The sequence below is a fragment of the Entelurus aequoreus genome, linkage group LG18, assembly GCF_033978785.1.
Source record: "Entelurus aequoreus isolate RoL-2023_Sb linkage group LG18, RoL_Eaeq_v1.1, whole genome shotgun sequence".
Lineage (NCBI taxonomy): Eukaryota > Metazoa > Chordata > Actinopteri > Syngnathiformes > Syngnathidae > Entelurus > Entelurus aequoreus.
Window position 1 is genome coordinate 17,412,437 of NC_084748.1, and position 26,807 is coordinate 17,439,243.

At 40.3% G+C, this 26,807-nt stretch overlaps 1 protein-coding gene across 12 annotated transcripts in view; it reads right to left on the reverse strand.

The window, feature by feature from the left end:
• Window positions 1–26,582, reverse strand: part of fat1a (FAT atypical cadherin 1a) — a 172,947-nt gene extending 146,365 nt beyond the window's left edge. For all 12 annotated transcript variants that reach the window (XR_009821845.1, XR_009821846.1, XR_009821848.1 and 9 more), the window contains exons 1-2: window positions 26,410–26,582; window positions 21,910–25,194 (exon numbers count right to left, since the gene is read on the reverse strand). Coding sequence is in view for 8 of the 12 variants with exons in the window: in XM_062026646.1 (XP_061882630.1) it covers window positions 21,910–25,165 (3,256 nt within the window). In the remaining 4 variants the exon portion in view is untranslated. The remainder of the gene's footprint in view (window positions 1–21,909; window positions 25,195–26,409) is intronic.
• Window positions 26,583–26,807: the final 225 nt, after the last annotated feature.

Genomic DNA, 26,807 nt, shown 5'->3' on the forward strand with positions numbered 1-26,807 from the left:
CTGGACCAAATATGTCCAAAAAGATACTTGGTGCGGTGTGCTTAGCGTTCACACTGGTGTTGTTATCATGGGACCGAAGGCTGGATGCATAAGGTAAGGAGTCGATTATGCAGCTTTTACTCTGCAACATAACTCCTCTCCTAGAAGCAACTTTACACAGTTTTTTATGACTTACATAATCCAGTTTAAAATCCTGGTAGCTCCTTACAGAGTCATAAATGGGCACACCTGCATTACTCAGGGTTTGGCTAAACTATGTACCATGTCAAGCTCCGAGGTCATTCGACCCACTTTGGCTGAAAAACTAAACTGAGGCTTTGAGTAATTGTCTCAAGTCAATGGATGTCTTTGACCTCGTTCCTGACAACTGCAACATCTATCCATGTTTTTGAAACATCAGCTAAAAAACATGTCTCTTCAGACAAGCCCTTCACTGTTCATACTTTCCTCATTAAACCGTACATTGGTACCTCAGGATACCAATTTTTTTTTAGTTTTGTGACGCAAAAACAACACGCATTGCGAAACAGCGTCACCCATTGAAACTAGTTGCTCTGGAAACCGAGCAACGCAGGAAATGATCACTGATCAGTGGGAGTGACATGCCAACAGCCAATCAGGTAACCCGATACCAATATTTTGGTACCGGTACCAAAATGTATTATATACTTTTCGGTACTTTTCTAAATAGAGGGGACCACAAAAAAAAATCATTATTGGCTTTATTTTAACAAATAAATGTTAGGGTACATTAAACATATGTTTCTTATTGCAAGTTTGTCCTTAAATAAAATAAAAACAAGACAACTTGTCTTTTAGTAGTAAGTAAACAAACAAAGACCCCTAATTAGTCTGCTGACATATGCAGTAACATATTGTGTCATTTATCATTCTATTATTTTGTCCACATTATTAAGGACAAGTGGTAGAAAATGAATTATTAATCTACTTGTTCATTTACTGTTAATATCTGCTTATTTTCTCTTTTAACATGTATTTCCTGAGTTTATAAACATAATATAAATTTTTAAAAAACGAAAGAAGATTTTGTGATGCTAAATAATATTGATGTAATCATAGTAGTATCGACCAGATACGCTATTGTACTTGATATCATTACAGTGGATGTCAGGTGTAGATCCACCCAGGGCATTTGTTTACATTTATGAACAGCGTAATTAGTGGTGACGCCGGTGAGCTATGGGTTGTAGTAAAGCATGTTTAGCGGGACCGGTACTTTTCAGAGGCGGTATCATACCGAATATGATTCATTAATATGGTGGTACTATACTAATACCGGTACACCGTACAACCCTAGTATCAACTAACAATTTTGCTTGTGCCATCTTGTTGTCTCGCGGTTGATTCTTTGCATCGAGTGAGAAGAGAAAGTCAAGATAGACCCGTTTCCACCGCAGGAACTTTTACAGGAACTTTTCCATAAAGTTCCTCCTATTTTGCTGATTGGTTGAACACAGTTTGAGGCGTTTCTAAAACTTATTTACAGCCATTGCTAAGTATGCGAGGATGACTTCTTTATTTATTGTGTATTTCTATTACAACAGGGTTTCCCCTAAACTGACAAGATACAGCAGCTGTGGCGGTAGGGGCGTGGTTATGGGTGTGGTCACACTGACGTAACTTGCATAATTTGCTATAATTTTCTTTAAAAAGGCTCAAAAATGTATACCTATATTTAAAACAAATCTTTTTTTTATTAATTAGTATTAACAGATATTTCTTTATCATTTTGCCATGTTTTCAATTGTTGCTGCTTTTTCTACAAGGTACTTTGTCGAGATTTTTTCAGGTGTTTACTAAGGCTGCAGCTAACGATTATTTTTCTATCGATTAATCTATAGATTATTTTTTCGATTAATCGGTTAATCTATAGATTATTTTTTTCGATTAATCTATAGATTATTTTTCCTTTTACCGATTATTTTTTTATTCAAAATGAAGATGAAAAAATAAATGTAGGCCCGTTTTTTCAAAAGGCATGGCTTTTATTTATAAAAAAAAAGAAGTATGGCCACTCAGTCAACATTGACAACAACATGACTAAATATTCTGTAACAATGTAAACATTTAAAACTTTTAACATTTAACAAAATTAAAAGTAGCTTATTTGCTTTTTAATGTGCACATATAAAAGTCAACATCCAGTGCAAATCTTAATATTCTGCAATAGTATAAGCATTTCAAAAGTAAAAGTATTGCTTATTTTGCTTTAAAATGTGCAAAAATAAAGATAAACATCCAATACAAAAAAGTGCAAAACGAAATATTATGTAACAACAGTGTAAACATTTCAACAAAAGTGAAAGTATTGCTTATTTGCTAAAATGTGCAAAAATAAAGATAAACATCCAATACAAAAAAGTGCCAATCTAAATATTCTGAAACAGTGTAAACATTAAGTATTGCTTTTAAAATGTGCAAAATAAACATCCAGTCCAACACAGTACACAATAACCAATTCTACTCATTCCAGTGAGTGACTAACAGCTGTAATGAAGAAAGGTTAGCATGTCTACGCTCAGAAGGGGTCGATGTGGCTGGAACTGAGAGGTAATTAGCCTTCACCTCAAGCCAGGACTGCGAGTGAGCTGAGCTGCAGTTTATATTTCTAGAAGGTCAACGGGCTCATAGTGATGTTACTAGTAGTTGACTGGGAGGTGTTTATTATCATTTGGGGAGAGTCCGCTGCCTGATGCTCACCTGCTAAACACCTATCTGCTCCACGCTGAAGCGCTGACTACATGTGCTCTGAATACACACTGCTGATTGGCTGGTAATGCTTCGTGTGTACCAATCAGATGGTTGTGTGGGTGGGACAATGCTGCGTGTGTACCAATCAGATGGTTGTGTGGGTGGGACAATGCTGCGTGTGTACCAATCAGATGGTTGTATGGGTGGGACAATGCTGCGTGCTGTGACAGAGGAGCGAAGCAGCTTGTTAAGACTTTAGCAGCTAAAGTTAGCTTTAGCTTAGAAACTCGTTCGGTACACCCCCGTACCGAACCGAAAGCCCCGTACCGAAACGGTTCAATACAAAACACATACCGTTACACCCCTAGCAGATACAAATGACACATTCATGTTTTTGTGTATTGATGACAACGTATGCTCGCGCGGACGATTGACTAGTTGATGGTTTTCTTTTCAAATGTTCGTTCATAGCCATTGTGCTGCTATGATAGGCCATTTCCGCTCGACACAGTGTGCATACAACAACATTATTAGGCCGTTTATTGAAATACTCCCACACTTTTGACCACTTTTGGCATGCTTTTCCCCCCTCGCTCGCACCGCTCGCATCGTCTTCTTTGATCGTCTGCTTTGCGCTTCGCCATGACGGTAGTGTGACGTCATTATGCGACGCGTCGACGCACAAAAACGGCGTCGACGTATTTACGTAACCGATGACGTCGACTACGTCGACGCGTCGTTTCAGCCTTAGTGTTTACAGACTTTTAATGACTTTTTCATGTCCATATCACAGACATGCTGACAATGCTCCAGAAAATGGCGCGTGTTTTGTTCATGTTTTCGGGAGATAACTTGTCAATAGTGCCCAAATAATAGGCTATATATTTATTAATTCATGCTGTATTGACCAGCTAATGGTAATGCTTTATGTTCGTGTGGTTTGGATTTGATGTCAGTTTTTCCCATGTTTACAAACACACCGGCCGTGCCAGAAAGGTGATTGCCGGAGAATGAGGAAGTGTTGTTGTGTGTCCGGCGGGGAAGCGAAAAAACTCAAGGAGACGAAAGTGTTTTCATGGGAGGTAAAACCTGTTAGAATTGTGCCGCTGTTTGTTATTATAAAATTGGTAATAAAAATTAAAAATATCGTTGGACTTTGTGTGATTTGTTCTGGGGGATACGACATATATTATTACTTTAATTTGTTTTCGAGTTTAAAAAAGCCTTCATTTTTAAAAATGTAGAGGTGGTGCGCCACATTTGATTACATTAAAGGGAAACCCTGTACAACAAACTTGATAACGGAGAGAAGGAAGACCGAAAGGAACTTTCCACTTGTAGGAACTTTTGTGGGGCATCTTTGTGCTGAACAACGCTGATCAGCGGAACTATCTTGCAGTGTTTTTACTCAGCAGTAGTCTTTAAACTATAAGCAGTTGATTTTTTTTCTATTTTTTATAAACTTCATTTCGATATGCGAAGCTACGAAAAGTGGACAAGCTCTTTTTAATGTATATACAGTGGAGTATGAAGCCTGACTTGAAGTAACGACCTCAGCTGCTTACTACTCAAAATTATGTTGAATACATTTTAAATAAAGGAGGCAGTACACGATTGGAACAAAGGTAAATGACATTAAATATTACCTATTTACTTTCTTACATGTTGTAAAGGTAGTCAATGACACTCCATTTGTGTAGTTATTAACCTCAACCCAAATGAACAGAATGTTAATGCTAACAATCTAACACTAAAGCCGATGTGTTTGTGTTGTCATCGTGAGATAAACATTGACATTTATTAATTATATATTGATATTTACAGCTGAAATAGATCAAAAGGAATCTCCTGACCCTCATGAATTCATTATTTACGGAGTGGTTCTATGAACAATTCGGTGCACCTTAGTTTTTACATCATATCGTTTTGTATTTTATTGCTTTGTATTTCATCTACTTTTTAGAAAAGGAACTATGACCTAATATTGCCTGTTTATTTATATGTATCAATGTAAAAATTTAAGGTACTAAGTCACTCCTACATACATCATCAGGAACTAGAAGTTCCAGGAACCAAAAGTTCCTGAACGTTTGGTGGAAAAGGGCCTAACGAACAGTAAACAGAAAAAGTCACCTCGACAGTATGGCAGTTTTGGGGGATTTTTTCAAATGGACCTTATTTAGACAAATGTAGTCTGTAAATGATGCAAGGCGCTCGTCCCCACCAAGACCGCTAATACAACGCCACCTTAGCCACGGTCACCCTTTAGAGCACAGCTGCAACTTCCTGGTATTAAACCCGCGGAAAATAGTTCTTCTCAGTTTTCTCTATGTTTCCATTTTCACACTTTTCACCATTTTTGAAAACGTTATTAAGCATTTCTTACATATTCCTTATTTTAGTCCCTTCATTTGAAGAGGTTAAGTGTTCAATGTGATTTTAGAATTGTGTTTACATTGACTGAGTGACTTCCATGCTTGTGTTGACATTTTCTTTCCTCTCTGCCTTGACAGCTGAGGGATTATAATCAGAGGACGGTTACATTTGAAATGAAAGATGTTTACATTTAATTTTTTTTTCCCCTGATCCTTATTTTCTATAGGTCATGAGAAATATCGATATCTACGGACATATAACACTCTTGTGATACAGTTTTCAGACAAATCCCTCAGCCCTATTTCATGCATAGTAATTTATGCATTTTATCGTATGTCTGTGAACATGAATAAAGACATTAAACCTCTTACTTATTTTAGGGACATTAAATGATTCAACCCAAACGTTCTAAAGTAAAACCACAAACTTGTGGTGGTCCAAATTCCTCAGTAGCGGGCCACCACAAATAAATGTGTTGGAAACACTCAATCGAAACGCACCACAGTTCCACTCACAAGGGGACTGAAACTCATCACTCAAGTGGTCTCGGAAGAGACACTTGGCCAAACGAACCGTACTAGCCGAGCAAACGCACCAGAGTTCCTTTGAACCCAACCAAACATAGCAAGTGTGTGGGTTGTTTAAATAAGCCCATTGTGTGTGTGAGCAAGGCGTTGCTTATAGTGTACACATGTTAAAAAAAAGAGGTCATGACAGTCCACATCTGTTGGCTGCTCTCAGGTAACTTCCAATAACAAAGCCAGGAGGGCAAAGAAAAGAAAAGAGTGCAGGTCGAAGTGAAAAAAAAGCAGAAAGCAAATCTGGTTGTTGTACCTTCTGATTGTTCCGTTCTTGTGACCTGAAGGCATTTTTTTTTTTTTTTTACACCTCTTACAGGATAGCATGGGTACACGGACTGGGTGCGGCAACAAAATTCCTCAGATTCATTTTACATGTGCTTTGTTAATAAACTATTCAGCCAGAGGACATAGAAGACTGATTTAGTTTTTTGAAAAGTTTGACAGATTTAAAGGAATGTTTTTTGGGGGGGGATGAACTTCACTGCAATATATTTGCCACTTGCCAAGATTGAAACTTGTATTTCTTGAAATGTCTCTCATTTTAAGAGCTATTTACTTATTTTTAGGCACTGACTTTACATCATAATCTTAATATTAGCATGAATAGTTTACATTTTATATAAATCTAGTTAAAAAATCTTAGAATCAAGAAAATAACTATTCAAATAAGAAATGTTGGTTTTCCCTACATAGAAAATCTTGCTTAAAGATTCTGCATCATTAATCTAAGAATTGCAAGTTGAATAATGCCTGTTTTCAGAATAAAATACGTATTTCTGTTAGAATAATTATGTATATATTATCACATAACTTTTATGCTTAAGGGCCGTTGCTATAATTATTGTCAATTGTGCTGCAGCGGTATTTTTCTTTGTCTGTGCAAAGCTGGTAATCCAATAGATTGCAAGCCAGTCTGGTATCAGCGTTTGTGTCCAGGAACGGCCTGCTGACTGCCAAGGCCGAACACCGCCGTGACGCAGACAGAGCAGAGACAAGGCGATATCACCAGCGTCAACATATTTGCATTTTTGTATAATCATATATTGTGTCTAACTGGAGTTGTGGAGATTACCCCCTTCCCTCAGCGACAGCTTCAGTGATGTAAACAAAGACCTCCTAATAAATAGAGGGAGTCTTTTAGAACGTCGTTTGGATCTGTAACTAGAATACAGCCCAAAACACGTGTCTCCTCATTGAGCCAAATTGAACTCTGTCTCTGCATGATTCCTTGCTTCTCGTCTGTTTAATAGATGCCATCAGTGTTTGAACCTGACAATTTCTTAAACAGTTCTGCTAATTGCTAGATATACATATTTTCATTTAGGATCAAATCAAATTAAATAGCTGCATGGACAGATACTTTCCCTAAAATCTCGTCTAGCAGTGTACCACGGTCGACCTCAGAACAGTTTGGATTTTAAAAGATCTGTTTCCTTTCAGAAGAAATGTAAAAGTGAAAACAATAAGTTAGCACACTTATGTCAATGGAAAAAAAATAGGCAGGCAATGTTTTAGGTGTAAAAAAGCCAAACACTGTTGACCTATAATCAATAAATAAAAAACATAATTTGGGGTGGAGGTGGTATGTCAGAGATAAGCTTTCACACATCTGACTGTTTTGATATTCTTAACAGTCATACAAGGGTAAAAAAAGTTAACCACTCGTAGTAACGCCAAAAAAACACCTCGGAGTCCGCCTAACCTTTTGACGACACGTTTGTCTACGATGGAGTTTTATTGTACTGACAAAGTGCTAGGATCAGACATCATAAAACCACAAACTACAGCTGTGTTTGCATTACCCCTAGAAATGCGCAAAACCTATGTATCGCAATAAGAAACTGGTAATGGGAACACCCATATTTCAATAACTACCCCCAAATATCGCTCAAACATTTTGCGCTCTTGTCAGGTGGTTTTTGAGACGTTTCGATATTGAAGTTTTTTGCAAAAGCATTATGGAAATACTTTGTTCGCATTTAGAGGTCACCTAAACACCGAACCGGCCAATGCAGGACAACTAGGGCAGACGATTTGTCTTGGTCTCGCTTCCCATCGGTCGGCCGGGGTCGAGCGAGGCGGCAACGCCGCACCGGGCCGTCTCGCGGGTCCCTTCCCCGCAATAGAGGCCGACCCGCAGGCTCAGAGAGACCCACATGCCCGGACAAGTGGTCAAGTGGGCCGTTAAAACGTTGCCTTTGAGCCATCACCCGCTGCCTTTGTCTTCTGTTGACATCACAGCAACAGCGATGGCTGCAATATCTTCATCAAAGTGGAGTCTCACAGGATGAGATTTTACGAGAATTACAACTCATGACGCAAAATATGTAATAATCATGCATTCTTCTGTGGTTTGGATACTTTACATTAGTTTTAGATGATAGCACAAATTTGGGTATCGATCCAATACCAAGTAGTTAGTAAGTAAACAAACAAAGAACCTTAATTAGTCTGCTGACGTATGCAGTAACATATTGTGTCATTTATCATTATATTATTTTGTCAACATTATTAAGGACAAGTGGTAGAAAATTAATTATTAATCTACTTGTTCATTTACTGTTAATATCTGCTTATTTTCTCTTTTAACATGTTCAATCGACACTTCTGTTAAAATGTAATAATCACTTATTTTTCTGTTGTTTGATACTTTACATTAGTTTTGGGTGATACCACACATTTGGGTATCAATCCGATACCAAGTAGTAACAGGATCATACATTGGTCATAATTTACGTCCTCACGTGTCCAGGGACATACTTCCTGAGTTTATAAACATAATATGAACAAAGAAAAAAGATTTTGTAATAATTACAAATATTGATGTAATCATTGTAGTATCGACGAGATACGCTATTGTACTTGGTATCGTTACAGTGGATGTCAGGTGTAGATCCACCCATGGCATTTGTTTACATTGTGAAGCGCCACCTTGTTAGCGGTGACGCCGGTGAGCTATTGTATCCTCCTACGGTGCGGAGTAAAGCATGTTTAGCAGGGATGATACTTGTAAGAAACTTTCTGTATTTGTCGCCATGGAGGCAAGGATTAGTGATTTAGAAGTAGCTAAAACACCTAGCTAGCTAGCCATGTCTTAAAGCACCTCTTGCTGAGTGGTGCTTCAGTGTTATAGCTTCACCCTTAGCGTTAATTTATAAGCCAAAATGCATCCACTCTCCCTTTTCTGTCGACATACTGTCTGACTGTAAGTACTCCGTGATTGTGCGTTGCCAAACATGCTCCTCTGCTCATAAAACCAGCAATGTCACGACGTGACGACGGCACGGCGTCATGCCCAATTTAAAAAAAATAGAACCGGTCATTTTTGGAGGCGGTATAGTACCGATTATGATTCATTAGTATCGCGAAACTTTACTGGTACCGGTAGGACTGCAACAACTAATCGATTAAATCGATTAAAATCGATTATAAAAATAGTTGGCAATTAATTTAGTCATCGAATCGTTGGATTTATGCTATGCGCATGCATTTAATTGTATTTTTTTTATAAACCTTTATTTATAAACTGCAACATTTACAAACAGCTGAGAAACAATAATCAAAATAAGTATGGTGCTAGTATGCTGTTTTTTTCAATCAAATACTGGAAAGGATAGAAATGTAGTTTGTCTCTTTTATCCGATTATTAATCGATTAATCGAAGTAATAATCGACAGATTAATCGATTATCAAATTAGTTGTTTGTTGCAGCCCTAAGTACCGGTATACCGTACAACCCTATCTTTTTTCCTAGCTTTTAGGGCTAATACCGAAGCATGCCGATGTGTTACTACGCTAGAAAAAGAGTTCCTCAGTGTTCGCTCTTACAATAACAATGTCCCTACAGCCTGGTTTCTTTTACAAGTTACGGAACATAAATTAAGTATTGTTGACGGTTTTGAATGCATTTTTAAAGGGATTTTAAAACCTTTTGTCTTCTTGTTCTTCATTAGGATTGTGAACGATAGGCAAAATTCCAAAACAAGTGCTGTATAAAACACAAAAACAGGCCACCTATATATACAGCAATAAGTATTCACGTTATTGATTGCTTACAGCTAACTTCTGCGTTATTGCTGGAACGCGTTGAGTTGTTTACCTGCATTCAGGTGTTGAATAAATAGAAGTAAAAACAAACATGTTGCTACTATATGTAGGTCATTTGCGAATACAGACAAAATGATACTGTGTAAGCACTTTGTAGATTGTGTATAAGCGCTAAATTACAACGGGGTGGCAGTTTCACAAATGTTCTATATTATTTATAAAATAATATTGCGACATCTTTCAGCATCGTTGGCCCTTTCTTGTGTTAGACTATTCCAAAGCCCAAAAATGAAAGTGAATACTAAATTTCTTTCGTTCTTTTTTTTTTGCATTAATAATACAACAATCCTGTGACTTGGCCGCAAGTGAACCAGTATGATTGTTCCTTTTTTTAATACAAAGCCTGTGATAGAGGTCTGAATGAGTTTATCTTTCCTCTAATTTATAAGATGGCCTGTTAATTCCACTTGAGATAGCTATTGAGACGGAGTCCGCCATACAAAGTGTCCATTGTTATCAGTTCAAAGGCCTTTGTGGAGACCTCTCACTACATTAGAGTATTATTTAGTAGCAGTGCACTGGGAAAAAAGCACCTGGCTCTGTTAGTGCTGAGGCAAGCACTACTTTCTTTGCTTTACATGCCCAGAAGGAATATAGCAGACGCATTATCAGTATAAAAAGGTGCCTCCCAGCTGTTTGTGCCGTAGTACTTAAAATAAATGCTAATCTTGTGCATGTACGCATTCAGATTAATGTCTTTAACCTGCTTTCTCGGGGAAAAGACAGATCTCATTCTTCTAAGTACAAAAAAAAGAATGCAATAAGTTTACAAAAACAGTGTAAATATTCATTTTTTTTAATTAAAAATGTTGGAATATTACAATAGTTATAAATACAATATATTTCTCTTAAAGAGCCGCAGAGGTTAGATACGGTTAAATATTGCGAGAAGAAAATTTAAATGTTACAAAAAGTATGAGTTTATGCTTGCAAAAGTACGTCTTTATTCTCGTCAATTTTTTTTCCTTCAAAATCTTAATGTCATTCCTGTACAATTACAAATGATCTTACAAATATAAGACAGAAAGCAACCACATGTTCTAAGAATTAGGTTGGAATGTTACAATAAAAAAGTTGTTCCGATAAATGATAAATGATAAATGGGTTATACTTGTATAGCGCTTTTCTACCTTCAATGTACTCAAAGCGCTTTGACAGTATTTCCACATTTACCCATTCACACACACATTCACACACTGATGGCGGAAGCTGCCATGCAAGGCGCTAACCAGCAGCCATCAGAGGCAAAGGGTGAAGTGTCTTGCCCAAGGACACAACGGACGTGACTAGGAAGGTAGAAGGTGGGAATTGAACTCCAGTAACCAGCAACACTCCGATTGCTGGCACAGCCACTCTACCAACTTCGCCACGCCAGAGTAGGTTAGTAAGTTGTTTTGTAGGGGAAAAAAGCCCCAGTGTTAAGAGAATAATTCACCAAAAAAAATTCTCAATTCTCACACGATCCAAAATGTTTAATTCAGTCAGATAAAGTGCTAAAAAAAGTTTTTTAAAGCATAACTAACTTGACAAGGTTTTCTACGGTCCGTATCTCAATTCAGGTGTACGTTTATGCTCGCAAAAGTTTACTTTATTATCTGTAAAGTTAAACGTTTTTCCATCGTAAAATCATAGCTTTTTAACTGTAAACTGTAAAAACAACTTTCAAATTATTTATCAGAAAAAATTAAAAGAGTCGAAATGCAAGGATAAAGTCTTGAAAAAAACGTAATTGTAATACTTTTTGGAATTTTTTGAGAAAATAAATGTATTTAAGAGAAAACCTTATGGCTTCCTGCCAGAGAGACTATTGTGAAAGAACTTGATCGGGAAAAAAGGACTGTTATGAGTATAAAGTTGGAATATTACAATAAAAAAAGATAAAATTTTGTCTAAATTTCCACAGTAACTAAAACGCAAATTCAGTCAGGCCATGTCATCAAACATTGATACATATAAACTAACCCAGTGCTTCTCAATTACTTTGTTACGCGCCCCCAGGAAGAAGAAAATATTTCACACCACTCCAATCTACGCTGCGTCTAAAAAAGGATAATTCTGTCTAGAGATGTCCGATAATGGCTTTTTTGCTGAAATCTGATATTCCGATATTGTCCAACTCTTAATTACAGATTCCGATATCAACCGATACCGATATATACAGTCGTGGAATTAACACATTATTATGCCTAATTTTGTTGTGATGCCCCGCTGGATGCATTAAATAATGTAACCAGGTTTTTCAAAATAAATCAACTCAAGTTATGGAAAAAAATGCCAACATGGCACTGCCATATTTATTATTGAAGTCACAAAGTGCATTATTTTTTTTAACATGCCTCAAAACAGCAGCTTGGAATTTGGGAAATGCTCTCCTTGAGAGAGCATGAGGAGCTTGAGGTGGGCGGGGTTGTTTGTTTGGTGTGGGTTCACAGTGTGGCGCATATTTGTAACAGTGTTAAAGTTGTTTATATGGACACCCTCAGTGTGACCTGTATGGCTGTTGACCAAGTATGCTGGGCATTCACTTGTGTGTGAAAAGCCGTAGATATTATGTGATTGGGCCGGCAGGCAAAGGTAGTGCCTTTAAGGTTTATTGCCGCTCTGTACTTCTCCCTACGTCCGTGTACACAGCGGCGTTTTAAAAAGTCATAAATCTTACTTTTTTTAAACAGATACCGATAATTTTCAAACCTATACCGATAATTTCCGACTTTACATTTTAAAGCATTTATCGACCGATAATATCGGCAGTCTGATATTATCAGACATCTCTAATTCTGTCTATCAATTTTTTATAAGCACACCTGTGCATAACATTGTACCCTAATTAACATTAAAGAAAACAAAATCAAAAATATAGATCAACTTACAACAAAGCATAACTTCATCAACATTGTGTTTTAGTCCGTAACAGAAAATATTTAAAGTACATCAATTTGCCTGAAATTAAATATAAAATTTAACCAACTTGAACCATTTGACATTGGAAAATGCAATAAAAAAAAACACAATAAGTAATATTAAATTCAAATTGATCAGAAACATTAACTCAGGAGCCCAATAAATAAAACATGGTGACCTACAAAACAAGAATCAATAAAACAATTTGTGTTGATTTTTTTTTTGTATTTAAAATGAAGAAGTCCGTATTAATGGCTCCAATGAATGTGTTTTGTGGTGTGCAGCTTTAAAGTATGTGTCCCAGGGTCACATGCCCCCGTCCCCCGGCATCGCACACGCTCTACTATTTAAGAACTGACCTACTCTCATGGGGAAAATTGAGTGAACTCAAGCAAAGGAAATTAAGCACAATCAATATTTAGCCATATTTATTGTGGATGTGTTTTTCTACTACTTGGGTTACTTTATTTAGCGCCACGCCAGGTACACAGCTGCCTTCTAATCCAGCTCTTTTTGTTATTGACATGAACTGACCTCAAGCAGGGAAACAGGTAAATGAACAAACCCTTTTCTGTGCACAAAGAAGCTCTTAGTTCCTTAAGGAGCTTTAATGAGAGCCCGCAGCACAGCATCCTTACTTTAATGGCCGAAGTGTGGTTTTCGTTTAGCGACCGACAATCAACTTTGTCCCGCACATTCCTGCGTCCGTCTCCAAAGCAACGGCAATCAAGCATGAGCACTGTTTGGATTGGATTCAGGTGCCACTTAGCCGTTTTTGCTTTTATCTCAACGCTAACTAAGAGCGAGAGCGAAGCTTTTTTTGTCTTTTCGACTCGGGTCTTTCCATTACGGCGACGGGTAAGTTCCACAGCCACATACGAGGAGGGAGGGGGTACAAAACAGCACAAATGGGGAAATACAATAGCGTGATTTTCTGTCAAAGTGTCGCATTCACAGAGAATGCCTTCACCGCACGGGCTGCAAACAGCGCGGAGTGAAAGGGCAATGCATATATTATCTGACAAGAAAGGCCAATGCATACATTATACAGTCGGCATCTGTTATTTTCACCCAGAAAGAACAGTCCACTAGTCACCTTTTTACAAAAGATAAACCTACATGTTCTGAACATGTTTTCACGAGCGAGATCTCACCGGCAAGCGCGCTCCATTCTAATCCAGCCATCTAAACCACACATTCCTGGTTATTAAAGATGCACGACTCAATTTTCCTTTGACCTTTCGTGTACTCATGAATCCAGGGGAAAAGGTTTAACTCTGAATCTGTCTGTGTTTTGAACATGATTTATTTTAATGGTAAGGGCAGTGAGTAGAAACAACAGACACAACAGGAAGTGACATGTAAATGGTAAATGGGTTACACTTCAGTGTTTCCCACACATTCATTTATTTGTGGCGGCCCGCCACGAAAGAATTACGTCCGCCACAAATAAAAAAAATTCAAAAAAATGTTTTTGTCCTGTCCAGCTTCTCAGGCAAATCATATAGTTGATGTAGATGCCCATAAAGGCTGTTCAGATTTACTTTACAAAAGAGAAGTGTAGGATACTTCTCTTGTATTTGACCACTACTGTTTTCTGTTTATTTGTTACTGACTGTGGCAGGACACCTCTGCCTCTGTTTCACTTTATGTTGCTGGTAAATAATATGGTTGTAGTAGTAGGCTAAAGTTAAATTATTTAGTATGCACTAATTAAAGGGGCATAGCTTTAAGAGACATTTTATCTTTTATATTTTATAAGATATATTTTTTGTAAGAACCACAATTAATAAATATATTTCAGTGAATAACTTATTGTTCAAATCTGTATATAAATATGTACATAAAGTGTTGTAATTATATTGTAAAATGGATGGATGGATGGACGTTTAAAACAAAACTGTTATTATTAATTAGTAAGTATACATTTTTTTAGCCTTTTTAGAGAAAATCATATCATTGTAGTAAATTATGCAAATTATTCGATGATGTCATGGTGACCACACCCATAGCCACGCCCCCACCGCCACAGGTATCTTGGCAGTTTATGGGAAACACTGTACTTGTATAGCGCTTTTCTACCTTCAAGGTACTCAAAGCGCTTTGACACTATTTCCACATTCACCCATTCACACACACATTCACACACTGATGGCGGGAGCTGCCATGCAAGGCCCTAACCACGACCCATCAGGAGCAAGGGTGAAGTGTCTTGCTCAAGGACACAACGGACGTGACGAGGTTGGTAGTAGGTGGGGATTGAACCAGGAACCCTCAGGTTGCTGGCACGGCCACTCTCCCAACCCCGCTACACCGTGAGTCATTGGCAGTAAAAATATAATATTTCATGGAAAATTAGGTGACTTAATTATAAGTTTGTGTGGAAAACAGGGTCGACATCTTACAACAATCATAGCCGATATCAATTCTAACGTCACATTGGTGATTCATTGTGAAATGAAATCAATGAAAAAGTTTAATTGGATTTTTAGTAGTCATTGCACTTTTTTGTAGCGAGGAAAGGTGGGGGTTATCCAATATAAGTCGCAATACAGTTGGCTTGAGCGGCACAGTTTGGACCAGTAACTGCCACTTATGATTGTGTAGTGGCAATAAACAAGCAACACAAACAGTGTTAAATGCTTTCTTATTTTAACGGCACATCTTTCCTCTAGTCTTGTATTAGCAGTGGGGATGTAACAGTATGAACATTTCCTATTATTATTGTGACCAAAATGATCACGGTATTGTTGAATGTGCCCAAAAAGTACTTATACACACACACACACACTGAAATCTTTGAAACAAGGATTCATTTTTAAAATTGTAATAAAATAGATTGACACAATATACTTTAATTGGCAGAAAATGTTTTAAACATTGTTCTGGCTTCCTTATGGCCTTATTTTTTGAGTGTTTAAATAGGTTTATCTTTTCCATTGTAAATTGGGCGATCACTGTAAGATAGCACAGTCTCTAGGTTCAATGTACAGAATTGAATAGTTTCGTTTTTTAGACAACAATGTGTTTGTAAAAGTTTATATTGGGGTATGTTGTTTCTTAATGTTTGTCTCGTATTAGTATTAGCATTTAAGCTCGCGCTAGCATGCTTTTCCAGTAAATGAGCAATATCACCGGTCTGTAATCAATCAAATCAAAGTGTTATCAATCACGGTTTTTACAATAATTTTAATTTAAAAAGGTAATACTAATTTTCGGGAGTTCTGCAGCTGTTTATAATTATCTTGGGCGGTATAGCTCGGTTGGTAGAGTGGCCGTGCCATCAACCTGAGGGTTGCAGGTTCGATCCCCGCTTCCGCCATCCTAGTCACTGCCGTTGTGTCCTTGGGCAAGACACTTTACCCACCTGCTCCCAGTGCCACCCACACTGGTTTAAATGTAACTTAGATATTGGGTTTTCACTATGTAAAGCGCTTTGAGTCACTAGAGAAAAGCGCTATATAAATATAATTCACTTCACTTCACTTCATCTTGTTTATCGTTACATCACTTAATAGCAGCAAGGTTAGAGTCTGACCAACTCGGAATGGAACAGTTTATGAAAAGATCAGAACTGTGAGGTTAACCTGACACGGATCATGTTTTCTTTCTGTCTGTTACTAATCAGTTTGGAGCGTAGGGCTATTCGATTTCCACCTACGAAAATGACTGACGGAATTACGGAATTGGCTAATAAAAAACAATCTACTTATAATTGTGCCAAGTTGCAGAAATAAGCCACTGAAATTACAGTCCCCGTGAGGAGAAAAAATGTTTATCAAATTAGCCCGCCACACTGGCCCCTTCTCGAGGAAGCTCCCTGCCATTTAGACCTCGAGTTGGTGACGTTACAAAAATACTACGAAACTCATCTTACTCCAAAGTGTCAAATACTTCCCAAATTACTTCTTCACGTCAGGTGATATGCCTTTTTTACACACTGTATGACTACTAGTGGTCCAAAAGACATGTGAAAAGCATAGAAAAACACTGTGCTCGCTAGCTGTCTTTATAGACGCGACTATTGATGCCAGTAATTGTAGCATCCTGAACATCTTCATTCACAGATTCTAAGGCCCTGCTTATAAGGTTATCCAGGGTAAATCACACCTAACCTTATCCGTGTCCACACACAATGCCACCGTTTAAGACCCCCGCGCCCCTCCGTCCGCCGGCGCAACGCGACCTAGTACGAATGCGCGGAAATTGCGCACGTCATAGTCACCTCCAGTGTTGCTTTGGGTGCAAGTTCCTAAATTTAACTTATCTGAACAATATCCAGTGTTGTGGTATTTCAATTAACTGGAATCCAGTGTGCTGTGGGGCCCTATTGTAGTGAATAACACCTGAGCCATCATAAATTAATCAAATCTTTATTAGAAACGTAAACAATGTGATAAAGAACATTTTACATCAATCAAACTAGGGATCTAGATATCTGGTCAGGACACTCCTCACTCTTTTGCCTTCCCCTTCATTGTCCATTTGTTTTTGGGAACTTTATATACTCTGGACCGAGACGTCGAGTCTGCGACATACATGGCGGACAATAACTGATACAGTCTGCTTTGCCAGTCCAAATGCATTCGCCGTTTTCCTCGAATACCAGGTAATACAAAGCACACGCTACCTTTTGTATCACATCCACGGGAGCTCGCATTCTCGTTCAACAAATGGACAAAGTTTTTCGCTAAGTAGAAACACAGCTGGCCCGGCCGGACATTGGAAAGTTCTCTTGCCATCTGAGAAGTGTTGTATCCGAAATAGCTGCAATCGCTTTCTCTTAAGGTATTCATGTGTGACTTCCACAAGCGTCTGAACATGTAGAAGAATGAGAAACACGGCATGTCTGGATGACTCGCCTTCATATTTCCAGTGTTTAACTCCAAGTTACAAAACCGCTTTATTATGGAGCTGGCTGTGGCGCGTTCTTTCTGATGCCACTTCCTGTGTGGGCGTGGACTTTCTGCCGTCACTGCCTCTCCAAACACACTTTGTAAACGATCAATGAGACCATACAAAGCTAAGAGTCGGAGATTCAACAAATACACGGCGCACTTACCCGTGTAAAAATTTGTCTGAGGAGGGGAACCTTAAACGCTGGTTTAGTGTGGCTGAAACGGGGCTTGGGTTAAATAATTATTTGTTTAAGGCAGGGGTCACCAACCTTTTTGAAACCAAGAGCTACTTCTTGGGTACTGATTAATTCGAAGGGCTACCAGTTTGATACACACTTAAATAAATTGCCAGAAATAGCCAATTTGCTCAATTTACCTTTAACTCTATGTTATTATTAATAATTAATGATATTGATCATCTTAATGATTTCTCACAATAAATATATATAGAAACAGATAAATATCAATATGCAACACTTTATTTTTACATTTTCTCCAAGTGCACATTTTTCAAATTGAACATTTTCAAATGATCACTTCTAAGACAATCTTGTGAAATCACAATATCCCATTTTAACTAGCTAGCCACTAACATTTTTTAACAAATCATGAATTACTTTGCACCATGTTTGTACAAATAATAACTCATGTAAAATACAAAAGTCAACTCTCAAATTTTTAAATAAATCATGTCACACGTGGAACTGGACACCAAATTAAGATTAAAGATTAAAGTACCAATGATTGTCACACACACACTAGATGTGGTGAAATTTGTCCTCTGCATTTGACCCATCCCCTTGGGGAGCAGTGGGCAGCAGTGGGCAGCAGCGGCGCCGCGCCCGGGAATCATTTTGGTGATTTAACCCCCAACTCCAACCCGTGTTGCTGAGTGCCAAGCAGGGAGGTTATGGGTCCCATTTTTATAGTCTTTGGTATGACTCGGCTGGGATTTGAACTCCAACCTACCGATCTCAGGGCGGACACTCTAACCACCTGTTATCTGTTCCTATGTCAGTTAGTGGGAAGCCTGGCATTGCATATGTGTTTAAAAATCCTAAAATCATTTTTAAGGTTGTATTTTTTCTCTAAAATTGTCTTTCTGAAAGTTATAAGAAGCAAAGTAAAGAAATAAATGAATTTATTTAAACAAGTGAAGACCAAGTCTTTAAAATATTCTCTTGGATTTTCAAATTCTATTTGAGTTTTGTCTCTCTTAGAATTAAAAATGTCGAGCAAAGCGAGACCAGCTTGCTAGTAAATAAATACAATTTAAAAAATAGAGGCAGCTCACTGGTAAGTGCTGCTATTTGAGCTATTTTTAGAACAGGCCAGCGGGCTACTCATCTGGTCCTTACGGGCTACCTGGTGCCCGCGGGCACCGCGTTGGTGACCCCTGGTTTAAGGGGTTAAACGACTTAGTGTAGACATGGCCTAATGCTATTGTCTGGCCACCAGTGTTGAAATGACTGATGCATCCTTGTGCATGCTTTATTTTACTAAAAAAAACATGTGACCTTATAAAATTAAAAAAATTAAAGTACCAATGATTGTCACACACATAGCACTTATTGGTAAATTATTATGTTACAGTACTATGCGTTGACTTTAAATACTGGGCAAAATAGTCAAACGATGTATTCTATCAATTAATGTAGGGATTTTTGCATTTAATTCAAGGGCCTTAGCTGTAGGGGCCATTATTAGGTTTTATTTTGTACAAACCACAACTGATAAATGGTAATGGTGGATTATTGGGATGGATGGTATTGCTGGGTGTTAAAAAAAACCGAACAGAACCAAACCAAAAAACCATGTCACAAAACTGTAATACGATACGAACCGTTGATTTTGTGAATTGTTCCGCCTCAAAAACCGACACAAGCCATCCATACCTTGCAACTATGACCTTAACTACTAAACACCAACAAATAAATACTGTCCCTAATTGAACCAAATTGAAATGCTTGGTTGAAGTGGATCTGTAAAGTTACCAGGACACTTACTGAGATTCAGGAATACCAACAGAAGAAAGTAAAAAGCAGGCCAGAAAAAGTGACACAATTAAAGTTATCTTAACTATCAAAAAACAAAGTGCTCGATCTGGACTACTACTATTGCAATAGTTCTGGATAAGAAAACGCTGAAATCATACTATATTATACTATAGTCTTGCAGGAACCACTCCACACAGCGAGACTCCACTGTCTGTAAATCAGTAAATCATTTGACACTTGGAGGTTTTAGATCAGTGTGAAACAAAACAAAACTGTAAAGTCATCATCCCATGCGGTCTTGACGAGAAAACCAGCAGTGGTTTTAAATTACCACGGCCAAGTAAAACCGGAAACAGTCTTCCCTCACTCCTGGAATTAAAAAAAAAAGAAAAACAACAGAAGGTGTGTGACTCCTGACATTTTTTGTCTCTTCTCTCTTTTTGTGTGCGGCTGTTCTAATTTTGAACCTTCATAAAACATTCTGGTCAACATTCACAAGATGCAGCTGCAGCTCTGTATATAGCATCACTTGTTTTATTTTCCTCGCTAAAGCCGTAATATTGCGAATGCCTTTGCTGGCCAAACAAACCACACCCATCATTTAGTGAAACCCGAGGAGGGGCATTACCACCTTGGCTGCCTTTAGACCTTGCATATAATCCACGATAACGCAGCCCAATCCTATCAATGTTCCTCCCGATAATCACTTAATATAAGCATTGGGGATTACCATGTGGATCAAACCAGGCTGCATGGATCTGGATTAAGAGTTGATCAGGAATGCCGGCCATCCAGATAAAAGTCACGCCACATACAATGGAGTCTAACAGGTAGCATTATCAACTCCGTAATTAATAGATAAGAAAATGAGTAAATATTATACTGCAAATCAGTAATCAGTCCATTACACACCACATCTGACAAGCATAACCCTCATGAGGGGGGTGTCACCACCTGATGCTAAATATACCAACCACTAAGTGCCAGCAAATCCCCAAAGATTCACAGCAGAAAACACTTCAACATAAATGTTTTATATTTAAATCCACCTTAAACTTAAAATGAGTCAACAGACCACGACACATCTAAATAGCAATGAAACACAATTGAACTGCAGATTGTTTGTTTTTTGCCTACAGTGGAGCAGGGTCACGGTCTGGGACTGCACGTGTGCTGCCAGCCACTGGGGAGCTGCAGTTTGTTATCTCTTATTTGGCAACATCCTGCTGGATTGAAGACAATGTTTCCAGATCCTGACCAGAATCTTTGACATGTTGAAAATGGGCTTTGTATCATGCTAACGGCATCTTTCCTGCTATGTCTTGTAAAAGTCTTTAAAATGACTATTATTTGAAACTGGCTTTCTTAAAATGATGTTCAAACAGTAATGCGTGTGTCCTTGGAGCCTTCTTCTGAGCACCAAACATGAGAAAAATCTCTGATCTCCCTTACTGTCTGTGCTACTTTGAAGAGAAGAGACACTAGAATTCTCGCCTTTTAGGTTGTAGCTTTTTAGGACGCCATGAAGAAAAAACCTCCTTCCTCATGGACATGATACCACCTCTGACCTGACCCTCGCTGGATGGGCCCACCCTGTGTATACACACACATCACTTGACAAGAGGGTCAGCTTTGTAAAAAGCAGGCTTGGCTATACCTCTTAACCTGACATGATGCCGTCTCACTAAAAGCATTGTCTAAATTCCAGCATCATGGCTAGATTTTCCCCCCTTCCAATACACTACTGAGGACCTTCTCACTTTTTTCAAACTGGTGAAAAACACGACAACGTGGGATCTTGAGGACTTTTACTGTACTGTATCGGTACAGTAGGAAGTGGTGACCAATTAAAACCATAAATGCTCGTCAGCCAAGCCAAGACAATCCCATCAGGTGAAGACATTTTGGGGTAGGAACTCCTTGAAACCCAGGCTGCTTATTTTTTCACTATTTTGAGTCAGATGCTAAAATTATTTCTGGGCAGCTAATAAAATAATCATACAAAAAATCCAACCTTCCTAAAAGGCAATCAGAGCACAGAGGAGGAGAAAATAAAAGAGGTCAAGCCTGTGAGAGACATCCTTCCACACTGACTGCTAAGAATGTCCTCTCAGGTCTGAGAAACAGCTGCTCCCCCTGCCCCCAATGTTCCCCCAGAAAAAAAAAAAACTTGGAATCAAGTCTGCAGGAATACTCCCTTACCTCATTGTTCCACACGGCTGAATTAACCAAGTTTGTTTCTACAGTTCATTAAACTTTTCTAATGCAAATCACATTAAGCGGAAGACAGGCTTCACACAGGGGACACACTGGAGGGGGAAAAAAAAAGCAACTTACCAGTTTCCTCATCAATGCTGAAAATCCCCAGGCCGGATCCGTCCCGTACGGAGTATCGGATCTCTCCATCTCTGCCTTTGTCCTCGTCTTCGGCTGTAACAGTCATTACAGAAGTCCCCACAATGGCGTCCTCTTTAATAAATCCCTTTTCCACGAACCCCCGGAACGATGGCCTATAGAGGTTCTCATTCACATCCACCACGTCCACCTCGATGAAGCAGGTAGACGACAAGGACATGGGCTTTCCTTTGTCCTTGGCTTTGGCCGTCAGATTGTATACCTGCTTGGTCTCGTAGTCCAGGTTCTGCACGATGCGAACGGCGCCACTCAGTTTGTCGACTTCAAAATTCCCGTCCCCGTTATCAATCAAGCTGTATCGCACCTGACTGGATGGTCCGATGTCGGGGTCGTGGGCCTCTAGCCACATTATTACAGTACCAATAGGTAGGTCTTCTCTCGCTTTAACACGATAATTAGGAGGGACAAACTTGGGAGGGTTATCATTCACGTCTTCCAGCATGATTTTGAGCAGCACGGTGGACACAAGCTGAGGCTCATTTACCGCTTGGTCATGTGCCGCAATTTTTAAGACATAGACTGGATGGAGCTCGCGATCCAATGGCTTGGTCACGGTCACTACCCCAGACTCTTTATTGATTGTGAAATGATCTGTGCCCCCCAAGATCGAGTACCTCACGACACCGTTCGGCCCCAGATCCTTATCCGTGGAATCCACCTGGATAATTTCCCTGCCAACAGGTGTGTTCTCGGTTATTTCAACAGAGTAGGTCTCCTGCAAAAACTGAGGGCTATTATCATTAGCATCCAGGATCCTGACATCCAGCAGGCGTGAGGCGGACTTCTGCGGAATGCCAAGGTCATAAACCGTGACGTTGAGTGTGTAATGGTCTTTTGTTTCCCTATCAAGAGGAGAATAAACCAAAAGCCAGCCTGTTTCCATTTCCACTAAGAAGCGGCTTTCTGTGTCCCCTCCAGAAATTACATACACAAGCTTTCCATTGAAGCCACTGTCTGCATCGGTGGCGCCTAAATGAGCCACTCGACCCCCCGCGGGAATGTCCTCTCTAACTTCGACAACACTCGGGAAGGACTCGGCAAACTGGGGCGCGTACCGGTTGATTGAGTGTATGTCCATGAAGTTATCATCAGGCTCGGTTTGCGTGTGGATCTTACTGCCTTGGAGCAGCTTTTCTGCCAGCATGGTGGCCACGCCGGTTTCCACGCATTTCACCTGCACAGGTTTGCGTGCCGTGATGACGGTCAGGTTCATGTACATGGGCCGAGTCTCGTGTTCCCCATCAGTCGCAACAATTTGTATACTATGTAAGGACATTTTAGCAGCCTCGCCTTCACTTAGCGTGTGCTTGAGTGAAAGCACCCCAGAGCTTGGATTCAGATCAAACAGATCCAGATCATTGCCGGCTTTAATATAGTACCGCACGAGCTGCAGCTCATCAGCGTCGATGGCAGACACCGTAGTGATCTGCTCACCCACGCCATGGTCTCGTGGCACAGTCACTTCACAGTTCACATTCTCAAACAAAGGCTTATTGTCATTCAGATTGTTTAACGTTATGATGACGGACGCTTCCACTTCTCTCCTGAAGGGGGATCCCCAATCTGAGGCTCTGACTTTGAGGCTGTAAATTCTTGGCATGAGCTCATAATCTAGGAGCTCAGAGGTACTGATGACACCAGAGAAGTAGTCGATGACAAACGGCTGCGGGTTAAGATTGGTAATACTGTAAGTAATGTAGCCATTCTCGCCTCGATCCAGATCGGTGGCTTTGACAGTCACAACACTGGTCCCTATGGGCGAATTCTCATCAACAGTGGCCTTGTAGGAGGTCTGCTGGAACTCGGGGGCATTGTTATTCACATCAATCACGTCCACAATCACTTTTGTCGCCGCTTTTTTGTCACTGGTGATGACTTCCAGCTCAGACCGGATGGCGACGTCCGCATTGATCGGCGCCGCCGTCCTGATTAAGCCGGTATCAGGATTGATGATGAATCTGTCAGATTTGTGTCTAAAAGCATATTTGAGCTGTGAGTACTTGGGTAGCGCAGTTACCATAGCGACGGGTGTATGAAGGGGGGCAAATTCACTCAGGTTGACTCTGTAAACAGTCCTTTCGAACACAGGAGGCCCCACTTTAAACTGAGGAGAAGTGACATGTACTAATTTAGCAGATGAAAATTGAGGTGGGCTGCCTTTGTCCTTTGCCTGCAAAGTGAGATTGTATCCAAAAGGCTGGCTCTCCCAGTCGACGTCTTTAACCGCTTTTATTTTATACTCCTTGCTCCCGGGGCTGGTTCTTATAGCCCTGAACTGCTGAAGCGGGTCTCCGGCGACTATACTCAGGGACGCTATCTCCCCATTCGGTCCCTGGTCGTTGTCCTCTACCGCCACAATGGCGTAGGTGGGGTCAAGGTCTGCGTCAGAGGGAGCCAAGGTGACTGCTGTGATGACAGGTGCGTTCTCATTGGCCTGCTCCACTCGCACTGTGAGTTTAGCCATGCTGCTGAAGCCGCTGCTGCCGTAAAGTTTCATGCCTCGGTCCACCGCCAGGATCTCCAGCTCGTACAGCTTGGTCTCGGAGTAGTCCAGTTTGCCGGTCAGTGTTACCACGCCACTGGTCGGGTGCACGGCGAACATGTCCGTCCACTCCCGGAAACTGTAGTAGTACTCTCCGTTTGTGCCAATGTCGGCGTCCGTCGCTGTAACTTTGGCCACGCTGGTGCGTATGGCCGTGTTCTCTGGCAGAGAGATGCTGTACGACGTCGGCGAGAAGAGGGGCCTCAGGTCATTGGTGTCGAGCACCTGCACCTTCACTCTGGTGCGGCACTCCATGTCGGTGCCCCTCTCTGACGCTTTCACCGTCAGCACGTAGTGGTCTCGAACCTCCCGGTTAAGAATGGCAGTGCTTCCTCCTTTGGTCCGTATCCGCAAAAAGCTAAAATCTCCCAACTGGTAGTCCTCTGCTTTAAATAAGTTCTCATTGTCTCCGGAGATGATCTTGTACCGTATCTCCCAGGCGGGGTCCGTGATGTAGATCCCCATCTTTGTGTGACTCTCCAGGTAAGTTTTAGCAGCAGAGTTCTCGGATATTGTGGCATTGTAAACAGGGTGGGTGAACTGCAAGGGAGCAGCCCTCGCTGTCCTTTGGTCGCCAGCGCAGCCGCAGAGGAGCTGCAGGAGGAGCACGGCAAGCAAGAGCGTGCGGTGCCCCATCGTCGTACCTTGATCTTCACTGGAACCACCTGAAAACAAACAGTTAATTAGCTTTTACACGGGCACATTACAACACTAGAGAACTCCTAATGTCCTTTCCTCTCTGATGTTGACTTCTGAATGTGGCATTTGCCGCAATACGCGATCCAATAAGTTTTGTGGGTGTGTGTGAACGGAGCAGGAACTTCAGTCATCAGATCTAAGCCTGCTCCGCTTCACTGTCTCCCCAATGCCGCATGCCAACAGAGATGGATTCATTTACTCATGTATGCAAACACTCACTTAATGAGCGCAGACGACAAATCGCCCCATAAACCACCGTGCGTACACTTTCCAGTCGCAGTTATGCAAATATATGCAGCGCCGATGCATATTACATTATTCAGCAGGAATGATATCTACCCCTTCCAATCCGCAATCCATCAATAATGTCATGCAAACGCAAAATCATTCCCTGTGCAGTCATAAAAGTGGTCCCCCCTCCTTTCCCACATAAAGATATAACTCTGGGGTGGCGAGCCAAACACGAGCGAGCTCCGCCAGCAACAATTACAGTTACAACATTGGAGTCATAAAATGTGCAGATTCATCCGTTTACAGGCACTTTACAACCTAATCCATGTGTGCATATGTGTCCATACAAAGCCCAACACTAAATTCACATATTATTTGTTGTTGCACTAAAAAAAAAACCAGACTATGCTGGGTTATCACATCTTAAATCAATGCCAGAGTGTCTCACCTTAAATCTCCAAACGACATAGCCTGCAGGTACAAAAGAACCATCTGCTGCCCGTGGGCGACCATTGTTGAGGGTGAAAAAGCGCCCTCCCCAAAAAAAAAAACTTTAAGAATCCTTGCATGTTTGGACTTATTTTTTTGATACATCACACGCAAATCCGAATGGTCGTTTTGAATTTGCTCATTAAGGATGATGGCAAAGTTTGCAGAAAAGAAGTTCGGTGCTCGCAGGCTGTTTGAATTCCCATCCCCCACAAGCCTTAACATCCACGGAGCGAAGAATTCGCTTCAAAAACGCACGAAATAAGCCGTTGCCAAAAACACCAGACTTCTTATAAGTTTTTTGAAATAATTAACTATTACTTTCGGCTGAGGCTGACTTAAAAAGTGTGGACAATTGCTGTCTTTTTTCGGAGTTGACAAAAGCACAACTTTTTGTCCACTCCAGTGAAGGTCAAAAACAGACAAAATGTTAATAGTTTGCATCAAACAGTGTCACGTACCTTTTTTTGTTGTTTTAATTATGGTTAATCTCGGAGCTTCGGAGGTTTGGTGTGTACTTTATGTAGTCCAAATGCCGGCATGGTGGTACGTGAGGCTCCCAGCTCGCCGCTCCTCCATCTGGATCCTCCAGGCGGGCAACCTCCTCTCGCCTCACGGTCTCTCTTTCCCTTTCGCTCCCGCTTCCGCCGCGCGCACTACACTCTCTTGCCCTCTCTCACTCTCTCTCTCTTTCCTACTCACACTGTTGGATATCACTCCGCGCTGCGCACGACTGGAACTACTTTCTAGCTGAGAGGCACAAAGTTTTATTCCCAAAGAGAGTTGTCGATCACTATGGCACTATGTCGCTTCATCCTGGACAATATTCATGACAAATGTGTGCTCTGGTTTAAATATG